The sequence below is a fragment of the Lepidochelys kempii genome, chromosome 8, assembly GCF_965140265.1.
Source record: "Lepidochelys kempii isolate rLepKem1 chromosome 8, rLepKem1.hap2, whole genome shotgun sequence".
Classification (NCBI taxonomy): Eukaryota; Metazoa; Chordata; order Testudines; family Cheloniidae; genus Lepidochelys; species Lepidochelys kempii.
Genome location: NC_133263.1, coordinates 104667867 through 104693569, shown reverse-complemented (window position 1 = coordinate 104693569; position 25703 = coordinate 104667867). Strand labels below are relative to the sequence as shown.

At 53.3% G+C, this 25703-nt stretch overlaps 1 protein-coding gene across 1 annotated transcript in view; it reads left to right on the top strand.

Moving 5' to 3' along the window:
- LOC140916357 (uncharacterized) overlaps positions 1-24516 on the top strand; it is a 29765-nt gene extending 5249 nt beyond the window's left edge. The window contains exons 2-5 of the mRNA XM_073357889.1: positions 12965-13408; positions 15025-15354; positions 15526-15692; positions 21532-24516. Coding sequence (XP_073213990.1) covers positions 12965-13408; positions 15025-15354; positions 15526-15692; positions 21532-21576 — 986 coding nt within the window. The 3' untranslated portion in view covers positions 21577-24516. The remainder of the gene's footprint in view (positions 1-12964; positions 13409-15024; positions 15355-15525; positions 15693-21531) is intronic.
- The last annotated feature ends 1187 nt before the right edge of the window (positions 24517-25703 follow it).

The following is a 25703-nucleotide window of genomic DNA, read 5'->3' as shown; positions in this document are numbered from 1 at the left end:
GTTTGGGCTGGTGGCCATCTAGACCAGTATCTTGTCTGACAGTTGCCAGTTCCAGTTGCTTCAAAGGACCTGCAACACATCCTGAGGTGGACAGTTATGGAATAACCTGTCTGTATGGGAGGCTTTTTTCCTACTATCTGCTTTCTCAGTTAGCCACTGGTCAGCTTATGACCTGGACAGGAAGGTTTATCGTTACGTCAGGCAGGATTTTTAGACAGCTTGTGAATGAGATAAAGTACGTTCCAGCAGCGAAGGTACTAGTCTCGGATTTGGGGGAAACTATTTAGTTCTTGCTCTGCCACTGATTTCCCATGTGAGCTTGAAAGTCGGGCCCCGTCTACACATAAACGTTTTGCTTGTATAGCTGCTTTGGTTGGGAATGTGAAAAAATGTCACCACCTGAGGAACCGACACAGCTGTCCTTGCAAAACCCCTAGTGTAGACTCAGTTATATTACCAAAAACCCCTTTTGGCAGTATTGCTTATTTAGTTGTTCATGCAACCATAATTCAGTCCTCTTGTGTGTATGCTTTATGATCCATTCTTTAACTACACAATTGTGTGCTATTTTTTCCATGGGACCTCTGCCTCATTCATTGCGCAGAATGGACCTGCTCTGGGGTGGAGCAGAGTTGTGCGTGAAGGAGGCTGTTGTCTATAGGATCCCTGCCTCATCTGTTGTGGAAGGTCTGTAGTGATGCGGCAGGGGATGCAGGAAGAGAAAGGATGGTGTCATGGTTAAGGCAGTGGAATGCTGCCCTGGAGAATTGGATTCTATCCCTGCCTCTGTGTGCCTATGGGATGCTAGTCAAATCACCTTAAACCAGACTTTTCACAGGAGGTCACTAATCGTGTGTTCCTCATTTTCTGGGTAACTGACTTGAGACCCTGGGGTCTGATTTGAAGGACTAAGCAGTTGCAGCTGCAGTCAGTGGGAGCTGTGCTTTGAACACACAAAGTGCTATATCATGCTAGGCATCTCAATTAATTGATATTTTTTGAGTAATCTCTACAATGGGGATAATAGCATTTCCTCATCTCACAGGGGTTGGGAAAAGTAATTGCAGTGTGTGAAGCACTCAGATGCCATACTGATGGGCATCACAGAAGAGCCCACGAGGAAATGAATAATGTTGTCTTCAGAGCAGGCTTTGAATAGTGTGCAGTAAATAAGGCCCAGGGCCATACATTGAACAATAAGGAGAAAACAATATTGAATAGCTGTTCATTGATTTTGCGCCATCCGTCCTGTGCCCTGAATGAGGCAGAGGTCCTGTGGAAAAAATTATGTCTGATCATGTGAGTGAAGACTGTGTCGTAACGCATCTGCACAAGGACGCTGCATGAGCAGCCTTAATTCTGACTTTTCCTAACATTGGAGTTCTTGGCTTTGCAGTGTTCATGTTCTTTTAATGTAGGTTTTAGTGCGTGTCATCTAGAAGTCAGGATTTTTGGAACATCCTTTGAACCTCTTGGCCTCTGTGACCCTGTTTCCACCAAGGAAACTTTCTAAAAATTCCCAGCAGTCGTCACCCTGCTGCCGCTCCACCAGCAGGAGCAATGTTGGGATCCCTCCTGCAGGTGAGGCTTCGGCAGGTGCTAAGTGCTGCTGCTCGGGGTGAAACTTTCTAAAGTCCTTAATGCCCATTTGCAGAACTTTTCAGCGAGACTCTGGCTTGTCTAGTCACAAGAGTTTTTCTGCTCTAACTGTGTTGGTACAAGGTTTAGCATGAGCAAAATTATACTGGTATAAAAGTGCCTCACACTGTTATAGCTTATTCCTGTATGGAAAGGAGAATAAACTACTGGTGCAAGGCACCTTAATGTCCATGTAACTGTGTCCACATTAGGGCTTCTACTGGTTTACGTATTTCAGTTAAGTCCCCCCAACTGACATAGTTGTACCAGTACAAAGTTTATGTAGACCAGGCCCTGGGAGCTTCTGTCATGTTCCCCCTAGACCAGGGGTCTCAAAGTCAAATGACCACGAGGACCACGTGAGGAGTAGTACATTGGCCTGAGGGCCGCACCACTGACCACCACCCCCCGCTGCCCCGGCCCCACCCCACTCCACCCCTTCCATGAGGCCCTGCCTCTTCCCACCCCTCCCTGCCCGCATTCCAACCGCTTCCCCGAAATCCTCACCCCAACTCTGCCCCCTCCCTGCCCCCAAGGGGTGCAGGAGGGGTGCAGGGTGCGGCAGGGGGTTGGGGTGCAGGAGCGGTGCGGGATGTGGCAGGGGGCTCAGGTCAGGGGGTTGGGGTGCAGAGTGGGGCAGGGGGTCAGGGTGCAGCAGGCGGCTCAGGGCAGGGGGCTGGGGTGTGGGGTGCAGCAGGGGGCTCAGGGCAGGGGGTCGGGGTGCAGGAGGGGTGTGGGTGTGGGAGGGGGCTCAGGGCAGGGGGTTTGGCTGCAGGAAGGGTTGGGGGGGCGGGTCTGGCCCAGCGTGCTCCGGAGGCAGGGCAGGCAGGAAGCGGACGGGACTTGGGTGGGGGCAGGGGGACACAGGGGTCTGTGTGTTGCCCTGGCCACAGCCAGTGGGAGCTTTGGGGGAGATACCTGGAGGAGCGGCCAGGGCAACACACAGACCCCTGTGCCTCCCCATCCTCCCCCCAGGTCCCAGAGCGGTGCGGGGGCAGGACAGGCAGGTGGGGAACCTGCCCTGCCCCCGGTGCGTGCCAGGCAGGAGCTGCTCTAGGTAAACACTCGGGTGGGGGGGGGCAGAAAATAACCCTGCGGGCTGTGTGTTTGAGACCTCTGCCCGAGACCAAGCTGAGCAGGGCTACATGGCACTTCAAAATGTGGCTGGGGCAGCAGCCCGTGTGCCTAACCAAGGACTTCCTACATGGCTAACACTTGTAGGAACACTTGTACCTATCCGGTCCCATTCCTGCAGTATAGCTAGAACTCTGGCAAAGTCTGCCTGCTGATAGGTTTCCGAGTAGCAGCCGTGTTAGTCTGTATTCGCAAAAAGAAGAGGAGGACTTGTGGCACCTTAGAGACCAACCAATTTATTTGAGCATAAGCTTTCGTGAGCTACAGCTCAAATAAATGGGTTCGTCTCTAAGGTGCCACACGTCCTCCTTTTCTTCTTGCCTGCTGATAGATATTTAAAGTACTGGAGACCTGCATGCACGCCCATTTACAGACCTCTTTCTTTTGTTAAAAAACCAAGGGACTTGGGAGGATCCCTCTGGAAATGTTCTGGCTGCTGCGGGCGATTTGTTATAACTCATCCGTTCGTTCTCCGCTGAGAGAGCGAGGATTTGGCCTGCGTTAGCTTCTTTCAATAGTGTCTTTCTTTGCAGCCTTTGGAAATCCGCTTCCTTCAGCAGCACTGGGCTTGATTTTAAAAATAAATCTGTAGAGTATTTTGGTCCATGAAGCCAGCTTGTTCCCCCCCCCACCTTGGGCTGTGTTGGGGTTGCTTTGTTTGTTTTGCTCCCAGGATAGAAGTCTCCAGGAGCAGTCTGGGCCCTAGGGGCAGCAGCAATGCATAAAGCTTGGATTGTCACACTCCAGCTCCCTCCCATGCGGTCTCATTGCTGCCCTGAGGCCAGAGATACGTAGACGAGTCCTGTGCACAGTAGTTAAGGTGGAACGGGCAGCGCTAGCTCACCTTGCCAGCTCTGCAGGGGAGGTGGAAGGCCTGTGATCTACAACAACCTGAGTTTACAGCCCAGCCTAGACAGAAGAGCTTATCTTGGAGAGCAGGAATGTGCCCCCCCTACCCCCCAGGAAGGGAAGAGAGAGAGTCCCGCTCTAAAAACTCCACTTGGGGAGGCTCACCGTTACAGGGTAAGGCTGCACTTTAGATCCTGTTAGTCCCCCTTGAGGGCACCCCTTTGCTGCCTTCCTCTCTCTCTGGGTGGAAACCACATGGTCCTACCAGTCGTAGGCTAGCTCTGTGGGCTCCAACCCCCTGTTCACCAACTGTCAAACCGACAGGCCCAAGGGAGTTTGCACCTGCAAGCCTTTTTCCCTCCAGGAGCCTGTGACGGCAGCCGATTAAAGGGACTCAAACAGTCTCTTCAGAACAAAGCCTTGTTCATTCATTCACCCAGCGTGCATGGCAGTCAGAGCAAGGCCGGTCCACCTCTTTCCCCTTAGGTAAGCCTTAGTCATTCATTGCACACTGTAGAAAGTCCCATTCAGCTGTTCCTTGCCTCCCTAGGCTGCAGTTAGTGCCTTTGCCAGCATCTCCTGTGGAGCAGCTGCTGACAGCCCGCTACCCTGCCATTGTCACAGGAGGCAGTTCCTGGATCTCCACTCAGCAGCTGTTGAGACTGTCACATATGTGAACTGTCTCCCTCCCAGGCCTGTTATGCTTGCTCCTTCCGGGCTTGTCGTCAAGCCCAGGCACTGTGTCTGGTTCATTAGGACTATGAGTAACTCATTAGCCTGGTCTTCATCTCATTAAATGTTTGCTTGGATAATTGTAGTGCCCATGAACGGAAGGGGCTGGTGGCCTGGCTCTAGGGGTGTGCAGGTTTTTTCCTGATATGCAGCTCTCCCGTGTGCCTTCGTCCCTGCCCACCCTGCTATTCCAGTGCCGGGACTCTGAGCAGACACGGCCACTTTTACCCTGTGCCTTTGGTTTGAGGGCTGGATTCAGTGGAAACGAGACCGGTTCCACTGAACTCCTCACTGAGCAGGTCGCGCAGCCTGAGGTGGTGCATTTCCCCGCTGTGCCAGCTAGTGCCTTCCTGGCTGCAGGCTGCACACGCAGGAAACCTTGTCTGGGCAAGTGTGGTCAGGTTCAGAAAGTGTCTTCAGGGCTGGAGTATAGGATGCCAGCTAGAGTCGTTTGAACGCTGACTTCCCCTGGTGTGGGGGAGGGCGGGTTGGGGAGAATGGCTGTGCATTCACTCGTTATACTGAGCTGTATGTTTACCATGGGCTGCAGGAAGTGCAGGGTTACTGACGCAACCTTTAACTAAAGCAGGATTCTCTGACAGAAGAGCCTTAATCCTAGGGCTGCGGCATGGACTCCTTGATCACCTTCTGAGGGAGAAGGCTGTGAAACCCTGCACCTGCTGGACACAGCCCCCAGCTGCCAACATCTGCTATCTGCCTGCCAGGGACTGGTCAAGCATTTTCTGCCAACATCTCTGCACCCTCATCCCCAGTCCAGTACTCCCACCTGCAAACCCTCGCCAGGAGCCCCTGCCATTGTCTATACCGGCCCCCACTTCCACAGCTCCTCCCCTAGACTGGGGCAGAGCTCCAGGTGGAAGGAGAAGCAGAGCTCTGGGGCGGGGGAGGAAGAAGAGCACAGAGACTTCCTGCACATGCCCAGGCTCCTTAATGCCAGCTGCTGATGCTCACAAACTCCTCCAGCACAGCTGCTGCCCGAGGTTTAACTTACTTATCTTGATGCTGAGTGATGGGGTTTCCGCAGAGCCAGCTGCTGTATTCCCATCTGTGCTACAGTGCAGGGTCTGGGTCTGTTCTGCTTCCTGGGCTCATGGGCAGGGGGCTAGCAGTGGCCTGTTCTGATAGATTCCTAGGTTGGGCAGGGGAGCGAGGACCCCGAGAAAGCACTGGATAGTCCTTTAATGACCACTGATCATTGGCCTGGGTAACCAGGAGCATATCAAGCGTGGAGGGTGGGGTGGAGGGGGCGAGTTGCAATTGCTAGAAGTCTCGGAGGAAACTCTGTGCGTGTGCTGCCCTCCCCCTGCTGAAACCCTCCAGATCTAAGCACCTCGGTGCTGCAGATAAAGGAGAGGCTGCCAATTCAAATCCAGCCCGGGCCAGCAGTGCCTGAAAGCTTTCCCAAAGGTCCCCCAAATCAGGAGCTGTTGGGGCGGGTCCATGCCTGGTGTGCAGGCGTCCCTTCTAACAACCCATCTCAGTTGGTACCAATTGGCTCCCTTGGCAAAATCAGAAAAAGTGCCACAGAGTGAATGGGTCAAGGAGATTGACCGCCTCGCGCATCCCTGTGTGTGGTCTTCCCAGGGCAGGGTTGAGGTACACTGGGAGGGGGAGCATAGAGGCCGCTTGCCCTGCCGTTGCATGTGCTGTATCTGCACGGTGGATAAAGAGGGGACAAGCCTGCACCTGTCCCCAGCAGTGATTCCAATGGGAAGAACTTAGAGAACAAAAGAGTCTCCGAACAAGAGAAAGATGCTCTCAGACCACTCTATACTGAAGGTCCCATAAACCCATCAGATGAGTCAGTCACCTGCCCCCTGTGTAACAGATACACATCGGAGTCCCTCCGACCCTTGCTGTGTGTTTGATCCATTGGGGTTTCACCGGGCTGCTGGTGCTTTATTGACTGGAGCTGGAAATATCTGCATGAGGGTCTGTTGGGATTTACTCCTGGTCCCTGATGTTTGGAGGAAGATCCAAGTCCGTTGTCCCTCACTTAGGGAGCTGGGAGGGCACAGGCCTTGCTCGGGGGCTGAAGGGTCCCATGGAGCTGCTAAGTGCTTGTCAGCAGAATGCTGGGTGTCCTGAGAGTCTCTGACAGCGGTTGTGTTTAAATCTAGACCGGGTCTCTGCAGGCTGGAGCCAGCTGTGCCTCCCAGGCCGCTCAATATCAAAGGGCTCACAGAGGGACCCTGCTTCCTCGGTCTTCTCAGCTGGGGAAGGGAGCCCTGAGTCCAGGCCCAGCTGCTGCTGGCCACTCTGTAGTTTACTTCAGAGAGTGGCTCTTCCAGCTTTGGATCTGGCTGATGAATTGCTCCCAAAAGGGAGCCGGGGGGCTCCTGACTGGGATTCCAAGAGCCGTGGCCTTGTTTCAGAGACGAGGCCCACGGAACTGGGTGGCGGGTTCTGGTTCCTCACACAGACGGGAGTCCGTCTGTCCCTGTGTGACGGCAGCCCTCCCTGTCCTTGGAATGGCCTTGCAGACTTTGGGAGATGGGGGATGAAGCACGCTTTACATTGGACTCTCCAGGGAAGCACAGGCGCAAAGCAGAAGCCTTCAGGACAAGGCCCAGCAGCAGCTCTGCTTGTGCCCCTGGTGCAGACTTCTCCAGCCTCACCCAGGAGGCAGTTTAGATCTGGAGCTGGTTACCGATTCTTATGTATTCAGAAACCCCTCAATCACTGAGCCTGGTGCACTGCACAGCTGTGAAGTCTGAGCTAAGCCTCTGCACCTCATGTTCAGCTGGCTTCCTGCTTTCTTCTGCTGTACTACGGGTGTTCGCCTCAGAGCTGGTGTCAGCTCAGGTTCATGCTGGAGATCTAGTATTGTAGCAGCATTGCACCACAGAGCCGTCTGCAATACCTAGATGGCTCTTGGCCTTAGCAGCTAGCCCTCGCCTCTCACCGTGGAGTGGGGTGTATTTCCCACCAGTGTCTGAAACAGGGTGCATTTTTTTTCTCAGATGGTTACAACCCTCCTCCTCTAGGGCTCCTCTTGGTCTGGAAGCTATATCCCCTCTGGTTCCCCAGCCGGAGGTCATTGCAAGGAGCTGCATCTTTGCTTGTGTTGATATGCTCTTTGCCTTTCCTGAAGTGCCGTTTTCCTCGAAGGGAGGTGCTGAACCCAGTAGTGGGAGAAGGGCTCTACAATACATTTAGTATTCAACAGAAAATAGTTGACTGGTCATCATTAGGTTTCAGAGTAAATGTCCAGTGAGATGAGTGGGGCAGCTGTTATGCTGCTGAGCTGTTGCTCCAAACTGATCAGAGGCAGTTTTAAGAAGTGATCACATTACAGACAGAAATGCTGTAGCGTTGCGTGTCGTAGGTAGGTGCAGTCCCAGAGCACTGCCTCAGGGTCTGGAATGGCCCTGCAGGCACCCTGCCTCAGTTTCCCCTTCAATTCTGAGAATAACCCACTTACACCTACATCCAGAGTACAATGTTCCCCCCGCCTTGGGACTATCTGATTCAGATTAACCAGCTTCTCGCTCCCTTTTAGGGTATGTCTACACTGCAGTGTAAGCCCAGAGTTTGAACTCAGGCTCAAGCCTAACCCCCCTTCTGTCTACACACAAATCACTGTAACCCAGGACTCCGACACAGGGTCCCAGGACCCCATGAGGGTGGAGGGTCTGAGTCAGAGTCAAGCTGGGACCCAGGGCTCAAGCCCTGTTGCTTTGCAGTGTAGGTGCGGCCCCACTGGACTCGTGTTCTTGGAGTCCACCAAGAGTATCCCACAGGCTGATTCTCCTTTGGCCTCTGGACAGTCAAGTTTTCACTTACTGCACCATGAACAAAGGGCTAGAGCAGCCGCATCTTGGAAGGGTGCGAGGAAGTCTGGGACATGGGAAGTGGGACTCGGCCCAATAATGCAGTGTAGATGCTAGAGCCCTGGGTTAAGAAACTCTGGATCTGCTGCCTGAAGTTATTGCTAGCCCTGGGCTTACGCTGCAGTATAGACAGACCCATAGATTCAGGGTTTCACAGCCCTCCTCCTTGGGTCTGTGCAATTCCGGTCCTGGCCCTTCTTGTACTGTAGACTCTCCCCTCAGGGCCTGGCTGAGTTCTTCCTCTTGGTCTCAGGAGCTTCTTCCTTGGCTTAGCTTGGAGACTCCTTTTTTGAGTCACCCACTCAGTCAACTAGTCAGTCTCTTGATGCTCTCCAGGTGGGTTTAATAACCCCACTCCTGTTTGTGTTGGCTGGGAGAGAGGGGAGCTGTGCCCTGCCCTCTCTCCAAAGCTCCTGGTGCCAGGCCCTTATGGGAACAGTTGTCTGGGATTGCCCTGTATCTTCCTTCTCCCAGATGCCAAGTGCCCCCAGGACCATCTTCCTCTCTTCCTAAACTACCTCCTCTGGCCTTAATGGCCACCGCATCCCATTAAAGGGTAAAGGCCGTGCTTTGCTCAGCCAGCTAGGAGCTGGCTGTACCTGTGTACTGGTTAGGAGCAGGATTGAGTTTTTTGCTGTCGGTGGTGCAAAACCTCTCCTGTAGCTCAGGGCCCAGGGGTCTGCTTCTTGGAGCAGACAGCTCAGAGTTCTGCCCTGGCTGCGCATTGACGTTCCGAGTAGCCTCGGTGTGCACCCCCGGGACAGCTGAACGGATCAGCGGCTCCAGCTACACACAGCTTTTTTTAATGCCTTCAAGTGCCCCCTTACGTGCTGCTTCCCTGTACCATGCCCTCTAAACCACAGCTCCGAGGGCAGGTTCCCACTAACACCACGGAGCCCCTCAAAGACGGTTGCACCTTTAAGCTCCCTGCGGGCCATACACCTCAGTGATCTTGCTGGGGCAGCAAGAAGAGACAAAGCCCAGCCCGTCTCATCCAGACCCACCCCACAAGTTCCATATTCCCCAGGGAGGCCTGCAGGCAGAGCTCCTGAAGGGAGGTGAGGACCCCTCCAGCTGTTGTGTGTGTGTGTGGGGGGGTATTGCTGAGAGCCGTCTGCTCCTTCAGCACAGCCAGGTGGCTCTCTCCAGGGATACAGACTCTGTAAGTTCTGTGTCCTGGGTACAGCACAACCCCCAGCAGGGACAGGAGGGCCCCGCCCGCCGTGGAAGTGGGCAGGGGGTACACAGGGACAGATGAAGAGGTTTCTTGTACCCAAGGAATCTGTTGCACCATGAGACAGCAGAGACCCGCTCCCCCAAGCAATATAAATCTCCAGGAGCTCCCACAGCCCAGCAGCAGCTAAAACCCGAAGGCTGTTAGCGTAGACAAGCCCCTACCTGCACCCTGAACACCTGCTGACTCCCAAGAGCTCGGTCAGCCAAGCCAACACCCTCAGCCCCCGGTGCCAACTTCCCTACAGCTGGCTGAAAAGAAGGGAGAGGAGCTGGTATTTCAAGGGCCCCCAGCTCCGCTCCTTTCCCAGCATGCTTTGTCATGGAAAGCACGAGAGTCAGGCTGTCCCTTTCCCTACTCCGAGAGGGGCTCAGCCAGCCTCAAGTGGCTTAGGCCTTCCTCCAAGATTCAGAGCAGCAGCAGGGCTGCTCCGCGCTGTGCCCTGACTCCCTCCCCCCATCCGGTCTGAGAGCAAAACTGTTTCCTGGCCTCCCCCCCTCCCTGAAACCACAGCACCTAAATCTAGCACTGGGGAACTCAGCCCCAGGGCCCGGGAGCTCAGCACGCAGCTTCGCTCCTTCCCGTGGGAGGCAGGGCTCGCCCAGCCAGCAGTGGCAATGAGGGCTGGACAGTTGCGCAGCCAGCACCTGAGAGGCGGGAGGTCGTGGGTTAACCCCGCACCCTGCTTTGGTCTGGGCTGGTTCTCTGAAGCTTGGGCTCTAGGGGCACTTTGCTCTTCTGGCCTCCACCTGGGAGACTGCCCTGTCTTTGGAAAGGAAAAGCCGATCCTGCCCCCTCGGCTCCCCCTTCTCCTGCTAGCCGGCTGGGTGAGCGTCTGCACGCATCCCTGAGCAGCTTCCAAACGGGGAACAGGCCTTGTGAGCCCGCTGCAGAGCTGGCCCCCCCGCCCCTCTCCTCTCTCACCCCTTCCTCCTGCTCCCATACAAGTACGGCCTGTTTACAGTGCTGTCTCAGAGCCGGTGTGGGTGTGGGTGGAAGTGGGTGGGTGATGGGAAGAGCTATTTATTTCCAGGCTAGATGGTTGAGAGCTGCCTAGCATGGCTTCAGGAGCTTCTGGCCTCTTACTCAGTGCTTATGAGTAGGGCGGGGTAGTGGTAGGCACACACCAGCTTGATTCTTGTCAGGGGGCCCCTGGGCTGTCTTAGATCGTCCCACAGAGTGAGCTTAGCGGGTCCATCTGCCAGTCTCTAAGCCCCTACTTACTCCGGTGTATTTTTCACCCCTGTTATTACTAGATCTTCATCCTCTGCCTTGTATTTCCCTTCAGATATTTATAGGGCTTTCACAATCCCATAAATACCATTTCCTTTAGCCTGTATAAATTTAGCTCCATCAGCCTCTCCCTTCTAAGGCCTCTAAGCCTTTTGTTGGGGACACACACACACTCTCTCTCTCTCATGCCTTCTTAACATGCAATCTCTCCTTGCTGCGTCACCAGAGTCACTGGCATCTGTCAAGAGATCCCAACACGTTGCTGGCAGCGTTTCTCGGGAGCCAGATTTGTAAGGGAGACATGCTGTGGGCGGGGGGTCTAAGCTCTTGAAACCAGCCAAAACTGGACTGATGCAAACTGCAGTGAGCTTTACCCACACTAGGGGTTTGTTCTGGTGCCAGGCCGCTGATGGCTGGAATGAGGGCAAGACCTATGTGAGTATAACTTACATTGTCTAGCCACTCACTATGTACGGTGCACCACTTGGGCTTCCCTCTATGGCCGCAATACTGCAAATATGTATGTGCAGTTGGCATCAGTGGTATTATTAGGGTGACCAGATAGAAAGTGTGAAAAATCAGGACGGGGTTGGGGGGTAATAAGTGCCTATATAAGAAAAAGCCCCATATATTGGGACTGTCCCTATAAAATCGGGACATCTGGTCACCCTAGGTATTATACATGTGCTTAAAGTTAAGCGCATGAATAAGTATTTGCAGTATTTTCAGAGTCACTGCTGTCCAGGATATTGTTCCCCGTTCTGTAGGTATAGGGTGCATTCCTTGTTCCTAGCTGTGCAACTTTGCATTTGGCTGTATTAAAACACATTTTGTTTTCACAGAATAGCTTCCTGAGTCATCCAGATTGCTCTGTATGACTGCCCTGTCCTTCTCATCATTTGCCATTCGCCAGTCTTTGTGCTATCTGCATATTTTATCAACAGTGATTTTATATTTACTTCCAAATCATTTATGAAAATATTGAATAGCATCAGGCCTAGCAGATCCCTGCAGAACCCTGAAACACCCCCAGTCAATGATAGTTCCCCAGTGTTTTAAGATCTGTCAGTCAGTTCTCAGACCATTTAACGTGTTTTGATATTGTATAGTGCTAATATTTTAATAAGAGTGACATGATGCTGAATTAAATGCAGTACAAAACATATTTATTACATCTACACGGTTGTCTTTATCAACCAACTGTATAAGCTTGTCAAAACAAATCTGATTTCATTTTGATAAGAACTGTTTTCCATAAAACCATGTTGAATGGCATTAATTATATTCCCATTAGTTATTTATTGAATCCTGCATCAACTTTTCCATTATTTTGCCCAGGATAGATGACAGGCTAACCAACGTATAGTAAACCGGTTCATCCCACTTGCCCTTTTTAAATACAGTATTGGCCCAATATTAGCATTCTTCAAGTATTGGAATTTCCCTGCTATTCCAAGATTTATTAAAATTTAACATTAATGGGCCAGAAATCTCCGTCAACTCTTTTGGAATTCTTGGATGCAAGGTATCTGGAACTGCTGATTTTAAAATGTCTATTACTCGTAGATGCTAACATCCTCCCCAGTTACCAAAGGCCTGGAAAGTAGTTAATCATCCTCATATGATCCTCATATTACCATCTCCATCTAGTAGTAATGAACCTCTATCATTGTGAAGATTCCTTTTGTTTGTAATATATTTAGACACCTTTTTAATTTTTCGCCCTCGTGTCCTTAGCTTCCCTTATCAATATTTTACCCTTCATAACCTCTGATTTGTAATGATGGCTATCTACTTCCCCTTTTTGTCCTTTTGTTATGTTTTTCTTTTTTTTATTTATTTGTACCTTCACCTTCACTTCCCTATTGAACCAGGGTGGGCTTTTTTTTTGTGGTCATCCTCTTTGTTGACACTGGAAGTGTGGCTTTTTGGCCTTCGGACACACTCTTCTTACTGAACTCCCAGTTTTGAGGTGAGTGTGGAGAAGTTTCAGAGTCACGCCCATCCTGCACAGTGCAATGGGAGCGGGAGGTTTGACAGTGGAGCTGATGCAGCTCCATCTGCTCAGGCATCCTGCCTTCAGTAGAGACCAGTGCCTGCTGCTCCGGAGGCAGGCTTGCTGCCCGGACCCCTTCTCTGGTCCCTGTTTGTGCGATGCTGTATGCAGCATAGGCCAGCTGGGGATTGGTTCCTGCCCTCCCTCCCTAGCCCGCCTACACCCTTGGTCCCCTCTCGTGTGGCATGGACATCGCCCCGTTCAGCATTTCTCTCTCATTCTTTCCTGCACTAGGAGACGGGCAGGAGACCCCGACTGACCAGGTGGTGTCCCCAGCTCAGCCCAGCACCGAGCCAGGCTCATTTCCACTCCATGAGGCTGATGGCTTCAGCCCAGAGGCGACTGCCCCTCCTGTGACTAGCGCCGATAAGGACGGGGCTGCCACCCCGCACCCCAGTTTTAGCAGCCCCCGCGCTGTCGAGCTGGACGAGTCCATCCCACCCGATCCCAACGCAACCACCACCAAGGGCACCAGGCTGCAGACTTCTGCCCCAGCCGTCTCAGCAGATGCGATGACAGGGCTTCGGAATCAGAACCTGTCGGTGCTCCCCCCTCCGGCTCTGGCTGCCAACACCACAAACCCACCTGGCCAAAACGAAACCGAGCCCTCCAGCCCCCCGGGGCCGACTGGCGCCGCGACCATGGCTCCAACGTCTCTGCCACCAAAGGACGCGTTGGGTGAGGCTTCTCGCTACCCCGCGGCTCACCCGCGTGTAGGGGGCACCTTCTCCCACAGCACACCCAGCCTGGGGACTTAGGGCCTGGGCCCCTGCGGTGCCGAGTGCCTTTCTACTCTCGCTGACTTTGCCTGGAGTCGGGGGCACTCAGCACCTCACAGGATTGGGCCTGTGGTAAGTGAAAGCAGGATCCTGGCGCTGGGGCAAGCGGGAAAGGTTTGCAGCAGCTGCTGGTTCCTCTCTCATATGCAGACAGGGAAGCTGCTCCCTGACTTTTACCACATCAGCCAGCTGTCCTGGGAGGGGGAGTGTTGCTGCTACAGGCCCTTACATCTTTCCTCAAAAGTACAAATTAACCCTTTCCTTCCGAGGTACGTGCACACTCACCCAGGGGCCGAACGCTGCTCTCCTTTAACCCCGCGTCAATCCAGAGCAGGTCTCCTGACCGTGGTGATGTCACACCGGTATAAGTAAGAGCAGGACCTGGCCTGGCTGGCTTTAAAGCAGTATTACCCAGCTGGCAGCTGAGGCTGGCAGCTTGCCCGAGCAACCCCTAACTTCCGTACCATGGGATAGATAGAAGCTACCCTCCATCATCAACCAGAAACTGTGAGAAAAATCCCAGCATGCAGTGTGGCTAGGTGGCTCTGAGCAATGCTGGGATCCTTAATGGCGGCAGGGCACAGCTGCCAGCGTAATCTCTCTTCTCTGGCCTGACGACATTTCCAGGGAGGCTACTGCTATTGCTTCTCGGCCTCGTGTTAAAGGGGAGGGTGGCCAAGAGCGCCCTGGTCTGCCACGCTGCCCTAAAATCCCATTGCCTGGCATGGGGAATCTCACTGACCTGGTTTTCTGGGCTTTGCTGCTGATTGGAGAGGGGCTCTCAGCTCAGAGACCTTCCCCTCGACACGCCCTAGGCTCTGACAGGGCTCTCTGGCTCTGACAGGCTGCGAAATACAAACTGATTTGTCAATTAATCTGTACGGCCTTTGTCACTGTGAGCAGCGGGCAGCCACCCCAGAGGGCAGTGCCCCGGCTGTCCTGGCTCGTAGAGTTTATTCCTATTGCCCTTTTCAGGGCCATAGCTGTCAGGCATGTCCGCAGGCTAGTGGGGATCCCTGCTCTTCCTTTTGGGGCGTTGTCATGGGGATTCCTCTGCTAGGAGATGAGCACCATTGGGTGGCCATGTGGAGGTGATGGGATGTAGCCACAGGGAGGACGAGACAGGGTTAAGGGCCTTTTCAGGTATCTCTCAACCTGCTGAAGAAGTAAATTTTCAGGGGTGCTAAAGAATCTTCTCTGATGGGGGAATCGGGCCGCGAGCCTGAAAAGGCTTGAGATGCCCTCCCAAGCCTTGCCCACGTTCCAGGGCTCCAGTTAGTGGCCTTCTGAACAGCTCGACACAGAACAGCAGGGGGCTCAGGGCCTCTCCGCTGCCTCCCTGAGGATCCCAGGGAGAACCTGGAGCAGAGAGCGCTCTGTGCTCATGCCAGGAGCTGGGCATGTCCCCTAGGTGCCAGCAGGGATGCCTACCGCCCTTTCCAGGCCATGCAGGGTGGGGATGGGCAGACACAGGATTTTGCCTTGTAGATAACTGCCTCTTTTTCTTACGTGCAGCAACAGCAGGCAGCTCCCCTCTGGAGCCTTCTGCATTCAGCACCTTGGGGCTCACGACAGGGAACCCTGAACCCACCGCAGAGAGCCCTGAACCCACGCCACAAACAGCCCAGGAGAACGCCACAGAGGAGAGCGCCGCAGGGCCCGCTTCTGTGCCTGCTGCCATGACAACAGGGAGCCCACCTGCAGCTACCACCCCCAGCACCACCACGGTGACCCCCAGAGCTTCCTCCACCACCAGGGCAGCCACAACAGCTGTAATGCAGCCATCAGCCGATCCTGTGCATGAGAAGGCTTCGGTGTTGGATGTGGGAGACGACGATGGTCAAGGTAAATGCTCTCAAGGCTCCCACGTGCGCCGATCTCTGCTCTCCCGGGCATGGGAGAGGCGTTTGAGCTGGGGGGAGCCCCTTGTGGTGCGGTAGGGCAGAGCCCAGGGAGAGACTGGGATTGACTGCCCCAGGACCTTACCCTCTCGGTACCGTCTCCTCCTCCCTGCAGACCTGCCCAGCTCCGCTGTTGCCGGCGCGATGGGGGCCGACCCCCTGGTGATCGGCGTCATCTCCATGTTCGTCGTCATGGTGGGGATCCTGGCCCTGGTGGGCTTCCTGAGATACCGGCAGCGCAACAGCCGGATGGATTTCCGGCGCCTGCAGGACCTGCCCATGGTGAGCAATGCCCCCTGCCGGCCGTGCCCAGGGCCTTTGTGCCTGGAGCTGCTGGCTGGCTCCCAACTGTGTGACCAGGCCACAGTGCAGCTCCCCTTCTAGCCGTTGCTAGACAAGCCGCACAGAGGGAATTCAGCTCATTCCTCTTGCAAAGGAAGAGGTACCTGTGGCTGGGTGGGGAGTGTGGGGTGGGGTCTGGAGAGCCTCCATCCAAGGTTCATTGCCAGGATGACGTCAGGTGACATGAGATTTAGTGACAGGATCCACCTTGCCAGCCCTGTTCCAGAAGACAGACAGACCGTGTGAAGGCAGCCCGACGTCGTGTGCCATGGTTCCCTCAGGGTTCCAAGTAGATTCAGTATTCTTCCTCACTCCTGCCCTGATGTGTTATGCAGTGTTCCCGGACGGCTGTTAAACAGCTGCTATGTTTCCCCCCGCCAGAGGAGGTTGCATTTCCATGGTGGGTGAAGCGAACACTCTATGTAGCCTTTGAGATACAAAGTTCTTCTTCGAGTAGATGCAGCCGTGTATTCCACTCCTAGGAGTGCCCATAGGGGTCAGGCGCACACTTCATGGCCAAAGCCCCTCCCCTGGCTACATGACGCAGCGCTGCCCTGACCCTCCCTCAGTTCCTTCTTATCCCCCCTCGGCTGGAGTCAGAGCTTAACCGTCTTAACCTCTCAATAAGTTTAGCTTTTCTCTTAGATAGATAGATAGATAGATAGATAGTACCCTTTGTGTTAGTTGTATTTGTTTGTTTTCCTCAATTATGCCCTCACCAGGGTTTAAACATTGTCCTTCGAGGGGGGCGGGAGGAGTGATCCTCACACACGGTGCTTGCTCTGTCTTGGCGAGGCCCCCATTAAAGAGCGTTGTGCGATCTGCACATCGTTCAAGGGACAGGCTCAAGGGGCTTGGGACCTTCGCCTGACGCAGCACCTGCTTCGGTCCCGAGGCGCATGCCGAGCTGGGAGTGCCCGCGGACTCCAAGGGCTGCTGCTTCACGTTCCGGAGCAGTTGCCTCTCCGAAGAAACAGAGGAGCCCTTCCCTGTCGCCTGTGCCAAGGAAAAGGTTGCATACCACCAATCCGGACTGCTCCAGATCTCGGGGTGACTCTTCTGCCTCCCCCAAGAAAAGCATGGACTGGCACGGAGTAGGTACCGGCCTGTGGGATGGCGCAAGTACTTCTAACCCTTCTGAGTGGGGAACTTGGAAACCCTGGACCGTTGACTCCGGTTCTGGCCCCTGGGTGTCCTTTGAGTCCGGCACCAAAGAGGGAGATGCCAGTACTGGCTGTTTCCAGGTCAGCGGCATTCCAGGCAGCTACAGACCGCCTTTGCCTTTTGGTCCCGACCTCTCCTTTGGGATTGACACTGCTTCCAGCACCAGCATGCTCAGTGCCAACAGTACCACTTCCATGGGCAGTGCCGCTTCCTGCCTCGTTCTGGGCAATGGACGAGTTGGTTACTCGCGTCTTCTGGTCTCGCTCCACCCTTATCACCGGGATCCCGAGGCTCCCCAAGCTCCGAGTTGGCGCTGTCATCCTCCCGCGCTCCATCACCGGACCAGCACTGGGGACCGCTGACAGACCACTATGGGTACCAAGATTGGCGTTCTTCTCCGGCCTGGTGTCTACTGGCTACCAATGCCTTATCCGTGCCAGTGGCCTCCATGGAATCCTTGGGACGCTCCTCCTTTGCGGAGGTCCCACTCTGTCTTGCTTGAAGGCGAAATCACTGGCCAGGCCTGCAGTGGTGACTGTCAATCTGCTGCAGGCCCAAGCACCGGTGTAGCCTCTGTAGTCGTCCCATCCAGGTCCATCAGCCCTATAAACAGGATCCAGCTTTGGTTCAGTTGAGGGCTTTGTCTCCGACTCCAGACAATGCTGTGTTGCCTGGCTCATCCTTGCATTCGATACCGGAGGATTTTAAGGTGTGCCAAGACCTTTTGTGGCATGTAGCTGCTTCCTGCAGTATCCAAGTGGAGTTCGTGCAAGAGAATACTCACAAATTGGTGGACATCCTGCAGCCATCTGCCCCTGGGAGACTCATCCTCCCTATCAGCGATACGCTCCTTGAACCGGCTAAGCATGCTGGCTTCGGTATGCCTGTGGCAAAGCAGAATTTGGTCATTGCCGCAATGTCCAGTAATCCATAGAGGATTTGGCCTTCGACAGCCAAACACCATTCTTGGACAAAACTGACAAGATGCTGCACTCCCTCAGAGACTCCAGGACTTCCCTGCGGTCTTTGGGGGCCAATCATGCAGAGACATGCAACACCAGCAGCAGACTTTCACTCCTCCAAGGCACTGGGGCTACCCCAGAAAGGGGCATAGTTCCCATAGGAGGAAGCAGTCAGGCTCAGGGTTCGGCCAGTCCACATGCCGTCTCTGGAACCCTTTGGTCCAGAGCACTCTTCCAGTGGTTGCTCCTCCCTCCTCGTCTGCCCCCTTTGGGGACAGGCTGGCCCACTTTCACAATGCTTGGGGCTCGATTGCTACCAGTAGCTAGGTCCTAAGCACCGTCATGTCGGGTTATGCTATCCAGTTCCTTCCCACCCCTCTTCAGGGACCGTCTCATAAGATCCATTTTCTGCTGGCTTTAGGAGCAGTGGAGGAGGTTCTGCTGGAACACCAGGGTCATGGCTTCTACTCCCAGTATTTGCTGATACCCAAATCTATGAGAGGAGTAAGACCCATCCTCGACCTTCACAGCCTCAACAAATATCTGGTACACGAGGTTCTGAATGGTCCCTATTGACTATTCTCCCTGTATGGTCTCAGAATGACTGGTTTGCTGCTCTTGACCTTCAAGACACCTACTTAAATGTGGCAATTTTGCCAAGCCACATTAAGTTCCTTTGGTTTATTGTGATGAAACACCACTTTCAGTGCACAGTGCTTCCATTCAGCCTCTCTTCTGTCCCCCGGGTTGTCACCAAATGCATGGTGGTTGTTACAGCATCTCTCAGGAAGAAGGGAATTCACATCTTCCTGTATCTGGACGGCTGGTTATGGAGGGGAAGTTCTTGTTCACGTTGGCATCACAGTGCGCTTCCTCCATCAGCTGGGTCTCATTCTAAACACTGGAAAGTCAACCTTGGCTCCCACTCAGAAAATCGAGGTCATTGGGGTCCTGTTAAATTCCACGATGTCGAGAATGTTTCTTCCAACCGACCATTTTCAGGCAATTTGCCATCTTTGCCTTCGTCTGCAGACTCAGCCTCCCGCAATAGTTCAAACGTGTCTGAGGCTGTAGGGTCACCTGTCTGCTTGCACGCAGGCGGTCCAGTTTGCAAGGTTACTGTCCTGCTCTTCGCCTTCTAGATAGATTGATTTGTCTTCCTCCACTGGTCCTGGACTCCTTGCAGTCGTGGATGTGTCCAGAGAACATTTGCCAAGGCGTTTCCTTTGTCTGGCTCTTGCCAACTAGGTCGATTGTTACTGACACGTCCCTGATGGGTTGGGTTGGTGCACCTGGGAGCGCTGAAAGTACAGGGACTGTGGTTGGAGCGGGAGACCTCGCTCCATATCAATGTGCTGGAGTTTCGGGCCATCTACAGTGCATGCTATGCCTATCAAGAGATTCCCAAAGTTCCCACAACGATCTATTATGCGAACAAACAAGGGGGAGCAAACTCCAGGTTGTTTTGCCTAGAGATGACCAGCTGTGGCAGTTCTGTGCTAAGGAGAACGATCCAATAGCCGTTCACTTGCCCAGGGTTCAGAATCCTCTCATGGACTGTCTCAGGGGGTATTTTTCCCTGAATCACAAGTGGTTCTCGAAGACAAGTGTTCTCTGCGTCATCTTCACAGCTTGGGGCATCCCGACAATCAACCTGATCACTACAAGGGACAACAGGAAATGTCATCTGTTGTGCTCTCGAGGGGGCCTTGGAGGACAGGTTCCCTGTCTGACGCTTTCCATCTAGTTGGCAGCTGCCTATCCTGTATGCCTTTCCCACGATCCTGATCATCCCTGAGGTCATCCTCAAGGCCAATCAGGCCAAGCTTATTCTCATTGCCGTGGCCTGGCCAAGACTGTAGGTTCTCCGACCTTCCTGCATTGTCTGTTCAGCCTCCCATACTGCTTCCTCCCCATCCCAACTTACTTAGAACCAAGGCCACGCCTTGCATCCAGTGCTCAGCTCCCTGGATCTCCCAGTGTGGGAGGAAAGAGCAGCATTCGGCAGCTGTCCAAGTCCTCCTTAACAGTAGAAGACCCTCCACCAGGGTGGCCTATTCAGTTAAATGGAAGGAATTTTTGGCGTGGTCATTAGCTCGAAGAATCCAACCATCACTGGTCTCTATCGGGAACATTTTGAAGCACCTGCTGCATCTTCAGTCACTCCGGCTTGTGTTTAGTTAATTGAAAGCACATCTGGCAGCAGGATCAGCATTTCATCCCCCCATTCAGGGAAGATCTGTCTTCTTCCGTGCCATAGTAGCAAGATTCTTTAAAATTGCTCCTTCGTCTACATCCCCCGGTCCGAGAGCCGGTTCCTCTGTGGGACTTTAACTCAGTCCTAGCGGCCTTAATGGGACCTCCATCTGAGCCCCTAGCATCTTGTCCCACTTTTGGGTCAGAAAACTGCATTCCTGGTAGCAAGGACCTCCATAAGGAGAGCATGAGCGTTGCAGATTCTCCTTATACACAATTCTCCAAAGACAACGTGACGTTACGACCACATCCAAAATTTCTGTCTAAAGAGGCTTCTCAGTTTCATTGGAACCAGGCAGTACCTGTGTTCCTTCCTAAGCTGCATTCGTCTCCAGAGCAGCAATGTCTCCATACTGTAGATGTCAGGTGATGTCTAGTCTTCTGTCTGGACTGGACTAAACCGTTTCGTGCTTCGTCTGCCTGTTTGTGTTATATGCAGATCACATGAAGGGTCAAGTGATCTCTTCACAGATGATCTCCAAATGGATAACACTCTGCATCAAGACAGCCTATGAAATAGCCGTTGAGGGGGCAGAGCTGAGGCTATCAGTAGGTGTGAGCTCACTCTACTCGGGTGCAAGCAATTCCCATAGCCTTCCTCAGTGACATTTCCATATTGGACGTTGGCAGGGCTGCTACGTGGTCGTCGATACGTATGTTCACAAATCATTACGCCGTAATTGCATCTTCCAGGGTGGATGCAGGCTTTGGTAGACTCTGAGCCCTACCTCCTGGGGATGAGGGGGGAGGTACTGCTTGTGAGTCTCCTAAGTGGAATACACATCCGTATCCACTCGAAGACGACAAAACGGTTACTTACTGTCACTGTGGTTCTTTGAGATGTGATGCAGGCGTGTATTCCACAACCCACCCTCCATCCCCTCTGCACTGGACTCTCGGGTCCTGGCATTCAGTGCGAAAGAACTGAGGGAGAGTAGCCAGGGGAGGGGCTGTGGCCACAAGGCGTGAGCGTTGCCCCCTCGGGTACTGCTAGGCAAATTTCTCCAGCTCTGGTGTGCTGGGCATGCACACACCTAAGTGGAACACGTGGCTGCATCACATCTCGAAGAACCACAGTTACAGTAAGTAACTGTTTCATACCAGTCGTCCAGCCTAGTGATGCCACAGAGGAACAGTGATATGTTCACCATCCTAGGACCTCGCGGCTTGGCCTGGGAGCGATGTGGTGTTTGCCTTGCGTCCTTCCGCAGAGACCACCCCTCTGTTTGATGAATCCTGCTGGTGGGGGACCTCCCTGGCTGGACTGGTGGTGGCCTTGAGGGGGTGGGATGAGGGAAAGGGAGTCTGGTCCCAGAACAACCCCAGATCTAAACCAGTCCCCCCTTCATGCCATGACGTGACAGATACTAATGTGTGTGTTTCTCCTTTGCTCGTAGGACGACATGATGGAGGATACGCCCCTCTCCCTCTACAGCTACTAGGCAGCAAGAAGAGGACCCTCCATCCAGGTTTGGGGGAGCGCTGGAGTTCCCTGAGCAGTAGGCCCCTGAGGATCTGGTCCAGGAAGATCCCCTGAGGATGGAGGGAAGGTGGCTCTGATTTTGCACTTGACTGAAACACTCATTGCAGATGGGTGGGTTGGTTTGTTTTAAAAACTTTTGTAAAAGTTTGGTTTTAGGGTTTAATCCGAGAGCTGGAGCCAGTTAGAGCCCAGCACTGGCCCTTCCCTCTGCTCTCCATACGCCGAGTGTCCTGACCCTCCTCAAAATGCTGAGGAGACAAGAGAGGGGCTTTTCACTTTGCATTTTACCCTGGCGGCTGAGCGGATGTTTAGCCGACAATCTCTGGAGAGGACTCGCTTGGAAGTCTCAGAAGCTACTGCTCTCAAAGTGCGTCTTGTGTCAGGAGACGCGGTGTCGGTCCTCACAAGGCAAGCAAAGGAGAATGTTACTTCCTACTGGGAGACGAGGGTGGGGAGCAGACTGGCTCCCTCTTGCTTTGTGGTTTTTTTGCACATGTTGTTCCTATTTCAGCTTCAGCAGTGGGATCCACTCCTGAATTCCCAGAGAATCTAGCAGGACCGCGGTAAACTGCACTCCCCTCCTTGCCGCCCAGAAAAACAGCCCCGTGGCTGCGAAAGGAGAACGCGCTGCTAGGGGCGGGGTAGGCTGGAGACTTTTCATCACGCTGCAGAGGGAAGGAACAAATGTAACTGGGGCTTGTGTAGCCTTGTCTTGGGTGGGACTCTCCTGTCTGTCTCAAAAGAAAACAAAATCCCTTGTTCTCTCCCTCGAGGCAGCTGCACAAGCCTAACCCATTCCCCGCAGGCAGACTGGCCCGCGGTCGCCTCAGCGTGGGAAGGGAACATGCAGGCCCTTCTCCTGCGTATCAGAGTCACTTGTTGCACTTAATACCTGCTCTGAGCTCTGGCGGCTGGAGGCTGCCCTGCCCAGCCTGCACCGTGACTTCCCTCCCCGCTAGCGCGAGCTGGGAGCTCCTTAGTTCACCATCGAAATAGCCTTGCCCCTTGGCGGCTCTCAAGGACACTTTATGCTCCACGCCCCCGAACCAGCCTTTGCCATTGTTTTGTGCCTTGTCCCCCCTCCTCAGAACTCTCATTCATATAAACGAAGGCCGGTGTGTTGGGTTTGGAGGTCAAGAAATGCTGCTTCCCTGCTTCTCAAGTCCCTTGAACAATCTCAGTGGCTGCTAGCTCTGCCCCTGCGTCTCCTGGGTGCCTTTGCGGCTGCATAATAAGCAAACAAACAGGAGCGGGTCTGGAGACAGCCAGCTGCCTTTGGGCACCCTAGGGACCGACATTAGTGTGTGGGGCAGGATGCGTCTCTTCCGTGGGTGCAGCTGAAGAGAGGCTGTGTGGTTGTTTTTTTTCTGTTCTGTGTTACCACCTGTCCCCATTCTCCAACACACACACACACACACGCACTCACTCACTCACTGGGGTTTCTGGGTCTTCTCTCTTCCCATACAGTGGCTCCTGCTTATTTCTGCTTCCTATCTTGTTTCGCCTTCTGAAGGCTCCTCTGGGGTCCCGCTCAGCTGGGCCTGGGGGCAGCGGTTGGAGAGGTCTCGCTGTTGAGAGTGATGCTGGGATAGATGGTATAAAACAAAAGCCTTGTTTTTCCTCAGGTCTCAGCCTGCTGTCTTGGTTCGAAGCCGCCAGCGCTTGTGCTCCCTCAGGCCAGAAAAGTCTGGGGGAGTTGTGGGCAGCCTGCGTCTCTTCCGGTGAGGCCCCTGCCCCATGAAGTTGTACCATTTTCACAGCCATGCTAGTGCCCACATTAGCTTTCGGGAGGGCCTAGTCTCCCACCAGCAGGACATATATAAGTCCTAGCGTTGGCTTTAATGGAGATTATTTGGGCCATGCAGCCGGAGAACTGGTAGTCTGGAACCAGGGCAGACGAGCTGGAGAAGGTGACTTCCCCACTCCCTGCATTGCTCTGTGGCTTTGGGAGTAGCTGATGAAGAGATCATGCAGTAGTTAGGGTTTTCCTGTTGGCTGTAAACTTGGGTCTGTTACCTGTGATGAGAGACACCCAAAAGTAAATGCAGGAGGGAATGTATGTGATTTTTCCCCCCCCTCTCGTGTGAAAATTAGAGGGCAGTTTCCACAGGCGTCAAACTGCCAAGTCGGAACACTTCTGCGCACAGAAATTTCACTGACGCTGCAGCCTTGTTTCCCTGGCGGGGGGGCAGGGTGCGGCCAATGGTTAGCACCAACAGAGGCACGGACAGTGCTGATGGAAATAGCGGAACTTCCTCCTGGCTGGAACTGGCGCATGGGTATCAATGGAGCTGTTGCTGTCAGAACGAGCCGCTCTGCACACAGCTTGAAGGGAGAGGACTGGCTGCCCCAGGCACGGCTGCATCTCTGCCCCCCAATGGCGGGGGAACAGAACTTGCCAAACACCAAAGTGCAACTTTCTTTGTAAAATATGTTAATAGTGGGTTTTTCTGCAATAAAGTTACAAATGCCGAAGGCCTCATGTATGGTGATTGCACGTAGCTCCAGCAACTGCTCTGAGTCGATCATCTGCTCCACAGCAAACCCTGGGATGGTTACATGACATCTCATCAGGGCAAGAAGAATTTGCAGACGGCAACATAACCAATGATAAGCAAAGCTAAGGAAAGTCTCTGACTGCTCTGGTCCTGGGGCGGGGGAGGGAGAGGGCAGTTAGGGAGACTGTAATAAGCACAAAAGGCACCTAAAAGTGAGTGGAAGTGGGCACCTAACAGCCCCTTGTGCTTTTGAAACTTATCCCTTCGGTATTTTAAAGCAAGGAGGGATAAAGAACAGACAGGCATCCAACATTCTAACAGGTTTCAGAGTAGCAGCCGTGTTAGTCTGTATTCGCAAAAAGAACAGGAGGACTTGTGGCACCTTAGAGACTAACCAATTTATTTGAGCATGAGCTTCCGTGAGCTACACCTCACTTCATCAGATGCATGCAGTGGAAAATACAGTGGGGAGATTTATATACACAGAGAACATGAAACAATGGGTGTTACCATGCACACTGTAATGAGAGTGATCACTTAAGGTGAGCTATTATCAGCAGGGGAGCGGGGGTGGGGAACCTTTTGTAGTGATAATCAAGGTGAGCCATTTCCAGTAGTTGACAAGAACGTCTGAGGAACAGGGTGGGGTGGAGGGGGGGGAATAAACATGGGGAAATAGTTTTACTTTGTGTAATGACCCATCTACTCCCAGTCTCTATTCAAGCCTAAGTTAATTGTATCCAGTTTGCAAATTAATTCCAATTCAGCAGTCTCTCGTTGGAGTCTGTTTTTGAAGGTTTTTTTGTTGAAGAATTGCAACTTTTAGGTCTGTAATCGAGTGACCAGAGAGATTGAAGTGTTCTCCGACTGGTTTATGAATGTTATAATTCTTGACATCTGATTTGTGTCCATTTATTCTTTTACGTAGAGACTGTCCGGTTTGGCCAATGTACATGGCAGAGGGGCATTGCTGGCACATGATGGCATATATCACATTGGTAGATGTGCAGGTGAACGAGCCTCTGATAGTGTGGCTGATGTGATTAGGCCCTTTGATGGTGTCCCCTGAATAGAGATGTGGATACAGTTGGCAACGGGCTTTGTTGCAAGGATAGGTTCCTGGGTTACTGGTTCTGTTGTGTGGTGTGTGGTTGCTGGTGAGTATTTGCTTCAGGTTGGGGGGCTGTCTGTAGGCAAAGACTGGCCTATCTCCCAAGATCTGAGAGTGTGATGGGAATTGGTCCTGCTTTGAGCAGGGGGTTGGACTAGATGACCTTCTGGGGTCCCTTCCAACCCTGATATTCTAGGATTCTATGATGGGTCATCCTTCAGGATAGGTTGTAGATCGTTGATGATGCGCTGGAGAGGTTTTAGTTGGGGGCTGAAGGTGATGGCTAGTGGCGTTCTGTTGTTTTCTTTGTTGGGCCTGTCCTGTAGTAGGTGACTTCTGGGTACTCTTCTGGCTCTGTCAATCTGTTTCTTCACTTCAGCAGGTGGGTATTGTAGTTGTAAGAATGCTTGATAGAGATCTTGTAGGTGTTTGTCTCTGTCTGAGGGGTTGGAACAAATGCGGTTGTATCGTAGAGCT